This window comes from Xyrauchen texanus, chromosome 1, assembly GCF_025860055.1.
Source record: "Xyrauchen texanus isolate HMW12.3.18 chromosome 1, RBS_HiC_50CHRs, whole genome shotgun sequence".
NCBI classification, from domain to species: Eukaryota; Metazoa; Chordata; class Actinopteri; order Cypriniformes; family Catostomidae; genus Xyrauchen; species Xyrauchen texanus.
In genome coordinates, this window is record NC_068276.1 from 65,123,225 (window position 1) to 65,137,590 (window position 14,366).

General features: G+C 38.0%; 1 protein-coding gene across 1 annotated transcript; it reads right to left on the reverse strand.

The window, feature by feature from the left end:
* Positions 1-469: 469 nt before the first annotated feature.
* Positions 470-10,732, reverse strand: LOC127643086 (probable serine/threonine-protein kinase nek2). The gene is made up of 12 exons (XM_052125650.1): positions 9,897-10,732; positions 9,229-9,410; positions 7,418-7,514; positions 7,211-7,314; positions 6,752-6,835; positions 6,599-6,663; positions 6,429-6,512; positions 6,223-6,277; positions 5,943-6,137; positions 5,739-5,787; positions 5,590-5,632; positions 470-2,449 (listed from the first exon to the last, which is right to left on the reverse strand). Exons 2-12 carry the CDS (start codon positions 9,370-9,372, stop codon positions 1,546-1,548), a joined length of 1,824 nt encoding a protein of 607 aa, XP_051981610.1. The 5' UTR covers positions 9,373-9,410; positions 9,897-10,732; the 3' UTR covers positions 470-1,545.
* Between the last annotated feature and the right edge of the window lie 3,634 nt (positions 10,733-14,366).

Below are 14,366 nucleotides of genomic sequence, written 5' to 3' on the forward strand. Positions count from 1 at the left end.
ATTCACAGCTGCTCACACCTAAAGGGTGTTCCCAAAGCGCTTTCCAGCACACCATCAGAAGTGTAGATTTTTTAGTGAAGGGAACATACTTTTACGTAAATATGTAAAAGCTGAACATTAAAATACAAGTATCTTAGACTTCAACAAAAACAATGTCAAAATAAACCAGTAAATAGTAAAAAAAATCGGAGTAATTTCTTCACGCTGCAGTGCATGCTGGGAACTTAGCTGTTAATTTCAACAACAGTAGATAGTATGTAATTTGATATCTATATGCAGCTAAATTACAGTTGTATACTGTAGCTGTAAAAACAGTATCTAGCTGTTAATTTCAGCAACAGCAAGACACCATTAAGTTTACAGTAACATGCTGGCAACCCTGCTGCCAGTTCTTCACTTTTAATGTTGCCAAAATTACATCTAAACAGAAAAACAGTAAATACAGTACACAGTAAATAGCAAACCCGTTTATTCACTTCTTCAATTTGATTAGCAATATGCATTCTGTGCTGAAATTTAAAACATAGTAATTTAGCATAGCAATTATCTACCACTAGGTGTTGGTAGGCACACAGCAACAAATGATACTTCCCCTTTAAGGGATGATAGCAGTGGTGGATATTTGGAACAAATCAATGTAAGTGATAATGATTTAAGGTGCTATCGGAGTGACAAACAAAAAACATGAAGAATCCTCTGATACTGTAAATATTATAAATACAGAGATACAGCAGTGGCCATCACTACACAATGAATAATATACATTCTAATGAAATACAAGCCACAAACAATGCCTAAACATACCTAAACTTAACAGAGATGTCATAATCGGACCATGCTCACTGAATGTACTTCAATGATACTTTCAACAAATATCAATGTGCATGAATGCTGAACCTCATTGCTCAATTCAGGAGTACACTTGGAAGTGCAAATGCTGTTGTAAAAAGAACATCAAATATTTTCTCAACATGAAGATTGATGTGCAATGACTACTCTTCTAAAAGTTAAGCAATGGTGCTTGAAAAGCGGAAACAGCTGGAAACAGTAAAATTAATATATTAAACATATTACATAAACACATAAAAGAAAAAAAGAAAAGAAAACCCATTGACACAAACTATATTCATATAACAATTGTTCCCTAAAGAAAAACGAACCGAGAACTTGCGTCTTGCTGATGGAGACTAGCTGTGATGAGGAGCATTAACATTGAGGTGTGTAAACCAAACGAGGTACAATCCAAATCTAGAATAACTGTTTGCTTTTAAAAGCAAAGGCATAGCATGTGACATCATGATTTTGTGTTTCTCTTGCAAACGAGTGATGGAAAACAAGAGCGGCATGACGTAGTGATGAAGGAAATCTGAGTGAACCATTTAAGCATATGCTGGAGTATGATTAGATGAGTTGCCTGAATTGAATGAATGATGTTTAAATTAAATCAAAACATTTTACATTTAAATTAATTCTATGATTAATCAATGTGAACAGATAGGGCATAGGGTTCATAAGAGCCTTATTTTTTCTTGTACAGTACTGGTCCTATTGTTTATCTGCAGCATTGTTGTTCTGCTGGTTTTGGAACTCTCTGTTGATAACGTCTCTTACTCGTGAAATCTCATTCAGAGTTTCCTGAAATTGAGCTGATGTATTTCTCATCTGCTGAATGAATTTCAAAGTGTCTGATTTGAGCTTCTTGACTTTGTCTTCAGACATTTTTTGGTCTTCTTCACCACTTCTCTCTGCATTTATTTGATTAATTTCATACATTTCTATGCTTTCTTTAGCAATAAAAATAGCATCAAGAATAACAAAGAGACCGCTGATTACACCTGTTATCATTCCTGCAACACGGACCGCTTTGGCAGCAGTTGCAGCCACATTGCCAACTTTAGCCACTTGGAATACCCGGAATATTTCTGAAATGGCGGCAGTTCCTTTTCCGACCCCTACACCCGTCTTCATTGCACTACCTGATTCAAACATTGTCTGCTGCACCATCTGCATCTGTTGAATTGCATTTAAGCTACTACATATTTTATTCAGATGCTCCACTATTGGGTTAATTGTGTTCTGGTAATTGTTGATGATCTCCTGGATGCTTTGACGCAGGTTTTTCTGCTTTACCATGTTAGTGATGTTAGAGGCCGCACCTGTTGCTCCTCCAGCTACTGCAACGCCAACACCCACACCTGTGACAACTAATGAAACACCGAGAGTGAAAGGGGCTAAAATCAGACCCACTATGGATGTGATTCCTCCAGCCGCTCCCATTACTGCCCCTGTCAGACTGCCCACTGTAGTTGCCTTGTGCATGTACTCAAGGCTGTCTGTGATCTTATTCAGCTCCTCAATTTGACCAGTGAGACTTTGATGCTTTTCCTCAAATTCTGAATTCAGTTCCTCGATGCTCATCTTCAGGACATCATGAAGGGCTTGAAGTGTCCTGAAATCGTTTTTAGAAAAATTAAGTTTGCAACCACTGATAAACTACTGCAAGCTGTGAAACTATATTCGCTTTTGTATATATTGTAAGCAAATAGTGATGTGCAAAGATTTTCACAATTGAAAACTATTAGGCCAGTTGGAAAACATAAAAATTTGAGCTGTCAGCCGATTAAAAATATTAAATCTCGATTAAATCACATACTTTCTCATAGTTATTTGTGATTAATAGCAAATTTTGAGTGTTGAAATTTGTCTCTTTGTATACTTATTTCCCTGTCAAAATGCATTTATTTCCTTCTTAGAAAAAAAAAACGTATGCAATAAAGCTTTACTAATATTTTCCATAAAAAAAGTCTTCCACAGTATAAATATACAAATACACTAAAACAGTAAGTAACATTAAGGGGTCTATTTCCATGAGGACACAAACTCTAAGTGCAATTTTTGAGCATGTGCAAGTGGGCATTGGTGGGAGTCTTAGCGTTATCTGTGAGTGTATGCACGCAAACTATGGGTGTTTTGCATGGTAATGAAGTGGCACAGAGCACAGTTTGCTATCTTCCTGAGAAATAGGTAATTGCTCCAGGACATTTTAGTACCACCTCTCTTTTCAATTCAAAGTCTACATTCAGTTCCAAGATTGAACCAGCAGGTGGTAATAAAATGAATGTCCAAAATCTGTAAATATAGTTGAACATCAAATTATGTCCCTGGCGATGAGAGTTATAGTCATCTTATGAAACAAAAGAATTATGAGATGTGTGTTAAACTTAAGTCATGATTTATTTTTCAATTAATATTATTAGGTTTATATTTACAATTGTCTATATCTAATTTGTATTGGTATTTTTTCACCTGTTGTCATAGAGTGATTCTTCAGAAGTCACTGAAAAAGGTGTATGGCGTTTAATGTTGGACAAAACAGCGCAAGCGCATAAACACAGCGCGCCAATGAATTTCAACAGTGTGAGCACCATGACACAGCTCGCACGTAAAATTTAAACCTGCAGAACTTGCAAATCACAAACTCGAGCACAAAAATATGATTGTGCACACAAATTAACAAGTCCTACACACGCGCAAGTTCTTTTCTGCACACGCGCGCGCAGATCTGTACACACGCGCAAGTTATTTTCTGCACACAAGTCGGTTTTGACACTCAGGGGCGGGGCCCAATCCTTTCTGTTAACAAATGCTATTGGCTGCTGACCAAATACTGTATTGATTGGCTGCATCTCTTCGAATCGCTCGTGAGTGGCTGTTGTTGGATGAGAAAAAACTTGCGCATGTGTGGGACTTGTTAATTTGTGTGCACAATCATATTTTTTGTGCTCGAGTTTGTGATTTGCAAGTTCTGCAGGTTTAAATTTTACGTGCAAGCTGTGTCATGGTGCTCACACTGTTGAAATTCACTTGCGTGCTGTGTTTATGCGCTTGCGCTGTTTTATCCAACATTAAACGCCATAAAGGTGCCTGTTAAATAAGTTGGAGAGGACTATTTTGTTATTTTGATTATATTTGTGTTTCGGTTGAAGTGTAATTTGAATTTAGAAATATATTTGGTGTATCTTTATTTTATTATTTTATAATAATATTACATTTTGTAATTTGTTTTGTGCGTTTCAACAAATGAGTTTATACAAAATCAAAATCTACCGGTAATAGTGAAGTGCGTGCCGATACAATCACTGTTAATACTAGCCATTATTTATGTTAGTAGATGGAAATTATTACTATTACTTACATTTTCTAATTTAACAGAGCGTACATTAAAATCCTGATTAGAATAACATTGTCCTAGCATATAAAAGGAGCATGTCCATATTTTTTGGTTCTTCTAATTCATTGTAAACAGTCCATTTAAACTACCAATTTTTTACGAATGTGCGGTTTTATTTCTAATACTTGTGCTTGAGGGAATGGACTATTTAATATGATGCATATGCTGCAATAACCAGGGAAAACCCTCTAAATTAAATTGCACTTGATCCAGCCCATAGCCTGTTGTGTGCGTGATTTCACCAAACCTGCTTGTCCCTAGACATAGTGAATACTTTGTGCTTATGACTTACGGCTCTAGTCCCCATGGGTTGCATGTTCATTGCGATCCACATTAAATCTCTTAAGAGTACTATCATCCACGATATTAATCTCCTGTTAGATTGTGGCTATCCACTTTGCCATAGCAATCTGTATGATTACGCTGGTATACTGTACAGATTATGTGTAGCCTATCATTACAGCTCAACATTAAGGTAATTCAAATTCAGGGTACTGTACTATGGGAATGAGGTTTTGCCCCAAGTCAAGGAGTTCAAGTACCTCGGGGTCTTGTTCACGAGTGAGGGGACAATGGAGCGGGAGGTTGGCCGGAGAATCGGGGCAGCGGGGGCGGTATTGCACTCGCTCTATCCCACCGTTGTCACGAAAAGAGAGCTTAGCCGAAAGGCAAAGCTCTCGATCTACCGGTCAATCTTTGTTCCTACCCTCACCTATGGTCATGAAGGTTGGGTCATGACCGAAAGAACTAGGTCGCGAGTACAAGCGGCCGAAATGGGCTTCCTCAGAAGGGTGGCGGGCTTCTCCCTTAGAGATAGGGTGAGGAGCTCAGTCATCCGTGAGGAGCTCGGAGTAGAGCCGCTGCTCCTTTGCGTCGAAAGGAGTCAGTTGAGGTGGTTTGGGCAACTGGTAAGGATGCCCCCTGGCCGCCTCCCTAGGGAGGTGTTTCAGGCACGTCCAGCTGGGAGGAGGCCTCGGGGAAGACCCAGGATTAGGTGGAGAGATTACATCTCCACACTGGCCTGGGAACGCCTCGGGGTCCCCCAGTCAGAGCTGGTTAATGTGGCTCGGGATAGGGAAGTTTGGGGCCCCCTGCTGGAGCAGCTGCCCCCGCGACCCGACTTTGGATAAGCGGTTGAAGATGGATGGATGGATGGATGGTACTGTACTATCAGCTATTTGTGTGGATATCTCATTACCATGCCGGTACGATATCTTGCTCCCACAAAAACATTAAGGAGTGTCACTATCAAGGTATTTAATCCTTTGAGGGCAAAGATCTAGATAACATTCAGCTTCACTGTACCTTCCTATTTCCAACAAAATACACAGAATACCAAAACTTTAAACAAATCTTACAGCATATCCAGGTCTTTAGGCTGATCCTTCTCATCACAGAGACCTGCATTTGATATTAAACATTTTCAAGGATTAAAACCATGAATTAGATGCATTTCACACTTAATATTTACAAGCTGAAGACATGTTTTCAATGTAGCTACACTTACCAAGGATCTTCATAAATTCTGCATTCTGATTAAATTCCATGTAAAGGATCTGTTTGGAATTAGACACAAATAGACATAAAAGTATTTATCAGTGCATTGTGGTTAAACTACAAAAGATATTTGTAGATTTGTGTGCGAGACATCTTTTCTGTGTTTTTAACTGTAATTAAATGGTATTAAAAGTATTCATGTAAAATAAGCTACCTTTAGGGTCAGAAGCTTTGGAATTCGCTTCGATAAGAATGGCTGTTTGAGAATATCATTTACAGAAGGTCTTTTCCAGGCATCTTTCTCAAGTAAAGTGTTGACAAGAGTCTGTAGGTCACTTGTGTAGAGCTCAGGCAGTCGAGGTATTTGAGTGAGGTGCTGGGCTAGACTGAGCTCTTCTATGTTTTCTGTCTACATGAAGATTAATTGAAGACATTTTGAATTTTGTACATTTGTTTAAAAGTTGTTCCCTGTTAATAATTATGTAGGTACTCACATCAAATTTTGCCATGCAGAGTTCACAAAGTACCCAGCCAAGTGACCAAATGTCGCTACAGGCAAAATGTTTAAAATTAACCATTTCATGGCAAAACCTTTTAATAAATGTGGCTTAATTTATTTGTTTATTTATACGTTTGTGAATGCACTGTTTCACAAGAAGAAATTAAAACAAATGAATAAGTACAAAATAAAATAGCAAACCTTTCTGCAGTGTAAGGCGTCCCAATTAAAACTTCTGGAGCTATGTACAGGGGGGTGCCCACATTTTTGTGGACATAAACTTCTCTAAAAAGAAAATAGAAAGTTGACATGTTTTGCAGTTGTAATCTGTGCATTTGTTAAAATGTTGTAGTAATTATAATTATAGTTACTGTGCCAGAGTTTTAGTAATTCCAAAGTCTCCTAAAACGAGCGTCCCCTCAGTCAAAAAAATATTCTGCAAAAACACAACAAAAAAATTAATCACAACACCTTACAGATATTATACCACAAAAGAACAAAGAAAAGAAAAAGAAAATGCACACCTGAGGTTTGAGGTCTCTGTGGAAAATTCCTTTGTCATGGATGTGCTTTAGTGCCAGACAGATCTGTGTAAACCAGTCCAGGATCTAGACATACACAGACATACATACATACATACATACATAAGAACATCGCATACACATTATGATCGAATGGATGGTAGACAAGCGTTACAATCCCTTCTTTGGATTGCAGCTTTCTGTTTTTGTCCTTTCTCAGTTTTGCAGATTGGTAGTGGCAGAGTTAAGGAGTTGATGAACCCCATTGATTAGTGCTGACAGGATTCACCTGTGCTGAGGGCTCCATTGGCTTTATAACAGTCTCTTTGCCAGTCTTCAAGTGTCTCTCTCCGATTGAGACTTGTGTTATGAGTCTCTTTTGTAAATGTAGGAATTAATGCAGACATACAGAATATAATTTTAATCTGTAAGTTTAGCTTAATATTTTGCATACAAAATTACCTTTTCCTCTGGCAAATGGACTGCAATGTTCTTCTGAACTGCCATCACTTTAGCAAGATCTCCACCTTCACAGTAATTCATTATGATATACAGGGAACCATTTTCTATAAGCAAATAACAGGCAGATTATAAATGCATCAAGTTTAATTTCTGGAAATGTTAACATCTTTATGATTTAGTGTATCAACTGTGTCGCTGTGTAGAAACCTTCAAATGATTCCTTGTAATCAACAATGTAGGGGTGTTTCAGTCTGCAAAGTACATCAGCCTCTGATTTTGCTTTCGTTATACAGTCACGAGACAGCTGCAATATATAAAGGTTAAAAAAGTAAAAATAGACACTTTCAAAGAAGGTTCTGCATTAAGGTCAAGATCAGTTGACAGTGTGTGTGGCATAAAAAAAAATACTGCAGGGAAAAAAAGAGATCCTCTTTTTTAATAAATTGAATATAGAGTATGTTGCACTTGATTTATTACATGATCTTAACTATTTGTAAAGGTTAACTAAACTCAGCAGGGCGGGGCGGGCGTCAAAATCAAAAGTAACAGTCAGTATCTGGTGTGGCCACCAGCTGCATTAAGTACTACAGTGCATCTCCTCCTCATGGACTGCAACAGAGTTGTCAGTTCTTGCTGTGAGATGTTACCCCACACTTCCACCAAGGCACTTGCAAGTTCCAGGACATTTCTGGGGGGAATGGCCCTAGCCCTCACCCTCCATTCAAACAGGTCCCAGATGTGCTCAATGGGATTGATATCCGGGCTCTTCGCTGGCCATGGCAGAACACTGACACTCCTGTCTTGCTGGAAATCACGCACAGAACAAGCAGTATGGCTGGTGGCATTGTCATGCTGGAGGGTCATGTCAGGAAGAGCCTGCAGGAAGGGTACCATATGAGGGAGGAGGATGTCTTCTCTGTAACGCACAGTGTTGAGATTGCCTACAATGACAACAAGCTCAGTCCGATAATGCTGTGACACACCGCTCCAGACCATGATGGACCCTCCACCTCCAAATCGATCCCGCTCCAGAGTACAGGCCTCGGTGTAACGCTCATTCCTTCGACAATAAATGTGAGTCCAACCATCACCCCTGATGAGACAAAACTGTGACTCGTCAGTGAAGAGCAATTTTTGTCCTGTCTGGTCCAGGGAAGGTGGGTTTGTGCCCATAGGCGACATTGTTGCCGGTGATGTCTGGTAAGGACCTGCCTTACAACAGGCCTACAAGCCCTCAGTCCAGCCTCTCTCAGCCTATTGCAGACAGTCTGAACACTGATGGAGGGATTGTGTGTGGGATCGGATGTACCGATCCTGTGCAGGTGTTGTTACACGTGGTCTGCCACTATGAGGACGATCAGCTGTCCTTCTTGTCTCCCTGTCGCGCTGTTTTAGGCGTCTCACAGTACGACATTGCAATTTATTGCCCTGGCCACATCTGCAGTCCTCATGCCTCCATGCAGCATGCCTAAAGCACATTCACACAGATGAGCAGGGACCCTGGGCATCTTTCTTTTGGTGTTTTTCAGAGTCAGTAGAAAGGTCTCTTTAGTGTCCTAATTTTTTATAACTGTGACCTCATTTTCCTACCATCTGTAAGCTGTTAGTGTCTTTATGACCGTTCCACAGGTGCATGTTCATAAATTTTTTATGGTTCAACGAACAAGCATGGGAAACATTGTTTAAACCCTTTACAATAAAGATATGTAAAGTTAATTGGATTTAAAAAAAAAATATCTTTAAAATATAGTGTCATGAAAAAGGGACGTTTCTTTTTTTGCTGAGTTTATGTTAGTTAACATTAACAATAACATTAGTAAGTGCATTATGAACTATCAAGACCTAACGACGAACAATTAAGATGAATAAATGCTGTAAAAATATTGTTCATTGTAAGGTCATGACACCTAATTCATTTACTAATGCTACAAAATACAACATTTATTAGAAGAGCTAACTGTTTAGCATATTTAAAATGCAAAAAATGTATAAAAAATACATGATAAAATAAAACATACCTGTTTGGCTTTAATTTCTTTCATCATATATTCCTTTTCTTCATCCTTTGATACCACTTTATATGTTGCTCCGAAGGACCCTTGTGCCACTTGGACAGGGTTTATATAGCCATAACTTTCTAAAGTGTCCTGAGCGTTTCCCATTTTCAGTTATTCATTTGTGTGATTTCACTAAAGTTTGTCTTGAAGAGACAAATATGAAGGCTTAAGTTAGCTCAAATCATAAACTTTTTCATTCAAAGTCAGACCAAGTAAATGATTGACATTACAATCCATCTGCTATCATTGTTGTCATTAATATGACACTTATTGTCTGCTCAGTTTGAACAGGAACAAGGAACAGGAACCTACATTTGTGAAACATTCACCCACCAGTGTTACTGTGTTAGCATTCCGTATTATCTTATGCAATTCTTCCTGTATCATCTATACAAGTATGTTTTTGTTTTTGTTTATGGTGGTATAAGATTCTTATAAAACACTACTATGTATTCATTCTAGTCACACGCTGTTCAACATGACAATCAGTTCTGTCTCTTATTCAGTCAGTATGAAAGCGTAATGTTACTGTAAGCTCAATGAGCTCTTTTTCAAACAATTACCTGATTATTATCTTTCATGCCAATTCAAATGTTAATCATACAACGTGTCAACACATTTCAACTGACCTGTAATCCACAGCTGCAGCTGGATTGAACGTGTCTGGAGTTACTCTGGAGATTTAATACACGCTCTGGTTACAATGGAAAGTTTTCAGTGGCTGTTACACATTCATGGAAATGTGAAAAAGACTCATCTCCCAAGTTGAGAAACTGTTTTGAGCATGTTCCTTTAGTGCTCGCTGAAAACTGGTTACATAAGGATCGTTGCCTTTCTGTGAGTGTGGGGTTTTCCACTGTGTTTAGTTTCGCTTTCAGTTTGTCAAGTGTTGTCTGGTTGTTGGGTGCGTTGCAACAGATTCACAAGCATATTGCTTTTTATAGAACAGTGGCGCAGTCACTGCCACATATGACTGTAAGTTGTTAAACTATTTTATAGAGCTTCACAATACATGTGCAACAACAAATCAAATAATATTAAATATAAATGATTCTAAAGAAGCAGAGTAGAGAATAGTAAACCTTTTGCATTATGTGGACAGTGATGTTAGGTTTCTCCGCCTCGTTTCAAAGCCTTCTCTGCTGGTCTAACAAGCCAAATAAATAAATATTTTTCATCCTTTCATTCTGTGGTGTTTTCCCCCAATAACAGAACACACTACACTTGTCCTGTCGCTACACGATCCGTACCGGAAACACGATTGGTACTGCATAAAATCCGTTTCTTCAGAATAGGATACAGAGAAATATAGCCAGAGGGAGCAGCTCTTAATACAAACATAGGAATATATATGTAGTGTTAGTAACAAAAATAAGGATGATTTATAAAAGGAAAGAGAAACATTCAAATAAATCAATTCAAATAACGGTAATTGTAGACATGTCCAGCTCAACTCCATATCCATTCTTTATTCTTTTCTTTTTCTCCGCATTTTTCAACACAATCTTTACTCACTAGAGCCCCTAGTGGTGCAGTTCCACATTACATGGATTATAATGAGAAATTACTATGAATTGAACATCAACTTCTGTATACTTCTCAACACAACACATTCTCAATCACCTTTTTGTATTTTTAATCGCTTACTCATCATAATTTATCTACATACAAATAGAGTTTATAATTTATTCCTTGATGCTTACAAGCAAAGAGTGACAACTTTTTTACAAATGTGCATTAGGTATTAAAAATCTATTAAAATCACCAACAAGTCACAAATGTCCATAATTTTGTCAACATTAGAAATACATTTAAAAATATCAATCTTCAGGTCACAAAGACATTGCCTATTAATACATCAACACATTCTTCATGTCCCTGAGCTTGGTGTGTAGGAGTAGGTCTGTCATACTTTGTCATCAACTATTAATACTGATTAATAAAACTTTATAAACTAATAAGATCTGGTTCACAAGGTAGAAATTATACAAATATTCTAATGTGTAATTAAGCAATAAGAATCCAATCACTATATCAGGCTTTGAAAATGCATTGAATATCCCAACAATACATGTTGTGTGTGTTTCTGTTTTACAATGTTCTACACTGGGACACGTTATTCTTGAATAGCTTTGATGTTTTGATGCAGATTGACAGCAATTGACAGAAAGAGACCAATTAATTAACTTTAGAATTTGGCACACACAGATAAGTGTAAGACTGTAACAAAGTATTCTGTAATTTTCAGAATGATACTTGTAATTGGCACTCACAATAAATGAATAATATTGGTTGTGTTTGTACTTGAAGTATCACCTGTTTCCAGCAGGGGACACTAAGTGAATCTCCAGCTGTTTAGAGCTGTTCAGCCTTGAGGTATTTCTGGAACCTGGACGGCTCATGCAACATGAGTTCGATTTCCATGTCCTTAGGGGTTTTTTAATTTTTTTTATATTAGTTAAAAAAACTTCTGCGGTAAACAGCACATCAAGATACTTGGGAGTTTTGTTATGCAACAGAAATTTTACATACCTCAAACATGAATTTTGAAGCTGGCATAAAAATAAAAAAAACCCATATATATATATATATATATATATATATATCTTTTGAACAATATGGATGGGTGTGGGTGAGAAAGTAATTAGGTAATTTTTTTCTATCAATCTCCACCTTTTACCTGCTTCTACCAGTAGGTGACTGAATGTGAAAGTGAAGATTTACAGTTAAAAAGGACTTAAATGTTGATCTGTTTCTCACCCACACATGTAATATCGCTTCTGAAATCATGGATTGAAACACTGGAGTCTTATGTATTACTATACTAGTGTCATTAAATCTCTTTTGGACCTTCAATGTTCTGGTCACCATTCACCTGCATTGTGAGGACCAACAGAGCTGACATATTCTTCTAAAATATCTTCATTAGTGTGCTACAGAAGAAAGAAAGTCATATACATCTAGGATGGCATGAGGGTGATTAAATGAGGAGAGAATTATCCTTTTTGGCTGAACAATCCCTTTAAAGTAGGCAACCATGTTACCCTGTGAATCCATGCTAAAATCGCTCTTAAACTGTGTCAAATTCATTAGAACAGACATCAGTTAAATACATTTCTTTAATAATGACACCTAGATTTTTTTTAACAATAGCGAAACATATTTTCTTTGCTCTGCTGAAGATCTGCTGAAAAGGCGAGTAAAATGATTCACGTGCACACATACACATTCGGTTATGACAACCCCGATCCATAACACCCGCTGTCCCTCAACGCCACTGATAATAACCATAATGAGAACTCATCATAACATTTCAAATAACAGATTCCAGTGCCAGTTGTCATTCAAAGCACACATGGATGAAATAGAAACTCCTCAAGAACTGGAGATTTTTCATCTGGATTACACACACTTGACAAAAACTCTTTCAAAAAGTGTTGAGTGGTGACATGTCCCACCCGTCTCCACCCATAGCTGAAGCCTACAGTATGTATCTACTGTAATCATTCAATGAAGACTTAGAAACAACTAAGAATTTCACATTTACCCGTGTATCTGTTAATGTTTTCGTTAGTGTTGTTGTTGAGGACGCAAACCACTGGGCACGCACTGCAGCAGCAAGAACTGAACGCGATTGTCCAGTGATGCGAACAATCATGTGATCGCTCCGCTGTAGTCATTTATGAGTTCCATTCGGTTAGAGTAGATATAGTCATGATGCGTATTACGGGGGTTCTCAGACTCTGGAAAGAACCAGAGACCCCCTGGACAATTATTTTGCGAATAACCCGATTGGAGTCTTAGCTGATCCATATCTGAGCAGATCCGCTCCTGTTCGCTGTAACTTCGCCTCGGCACGCGCTTCAAGTCCTTGCAAAACCGCTGAATTACATGTTGTTGAGGTGTTGGATGAGAGAAGAAGATATGTCATGGGAGAAGAAGATATATCATGGTATCTGTGCTTCTAAAGCAGGACAAAACATCATATTTGAGTTCTTATTGAACTAAAAGTGTCGTCGTTTAGGACCCTTGTTATTTTTACAGTATATGGTTCCTCTGAGCTCTGTTTTTCAGAAGTACAGAATATCTTATCACTGTTATGCTGACGACTCCCAATTTTATTTCCCAGTGAGTGTAGACAAGAATTGTCCATGTGAGAACGCCCTATATTGCTTCAACGATATTAAACATTGGCTGTCAAACAATTTCTTACAATTAAATGAAAGCAAAACCAAAGTTCTGATTTTAGGTTCCTCCAAGTCCTCCTTATCTGGCCTGGTTGCCCAGTTAGGTCCTCTGTCGTCAAATGTACAAGATCACGTGAGGAGTCATGGAGTGATTTTAGACTCATTGTTACATTTCAATGCACAGATCAGTGCTGTTGTCAAGGCTAGGTTTTACCACCGGATATCTATCGCAAAAATAAAACATTTGCTTTCCCATAAAGACACGGAAATTGTAATTCACTCACTTATCTCATCAGGGTTAGACTATTGCAACTCACTGTACATTGGTCTGCCCCAAACTGGGTTATCCCGCCTACAGCTTGTTCAAAACACAGCAGCTAGGCTTTTAACAGAGTCGAGAAAGAAGGATCACATTTCCCAGGTTTTCCCATCTCTACACTGGCTTCCAGTGCAATTCAGGGTTGATTTTACAATTCTGCTTTATGTCTACAAGGCACTATCTGGTCTCGTGCAACAATATATCAGTGACCTTCTACACCCTTACTCCCCCACCAGAGCACTCAGGTCTTCTGATCAACTTTTATTGAGGGTTCCTTGTTGCCGCTATAGGTCTAAGAGTGCCTGTGCTTTTTCTGTGATAGATAAAGGATGTGTGGCAACCCTAGTCATCCGTGTTATTTTTAATAACATGCATTTTAATTTACGAGTAATTAGGTATATTCTTTTTTTTTTTTGTGGATTAGAGTACTCAACTACAAAATTATTTGAAATTGCCCATCCCTAAAATAAACCCAGTAGATCCACCCCTGACTCTCCATGACTGCTTTAGCCTCTGTTTGAAACAATAAAACTTAAATCTGTGATGGTGGTGTAGTGGGCTAAAGCAAATAACTGTTAATCAGAAGGTTGCTG

Coding starts and splice junctions, on each gene's coding strand:
- LOC127643086 (XM_052125650.1), bottom strand. CDS start 9,372: ATGGGAAACGCTCAGGACACTTTAGAAAGTTATGGCTATATAAACCCT. Junction 5,788..5,942: donor CAAAGCTTCTGACCCTAAAG/GTAGCTTATTTT, acceptor AATTCCAAACAG/ATCCTTTACATGGAATTTAA. Junction 5,633..5,738: donor AGAATTTATGAAGATCCTTG/GTAAGTGTAGCT, acceptor TATCAAATGCAG/GTCTCTGTGATGAGAAGGAT.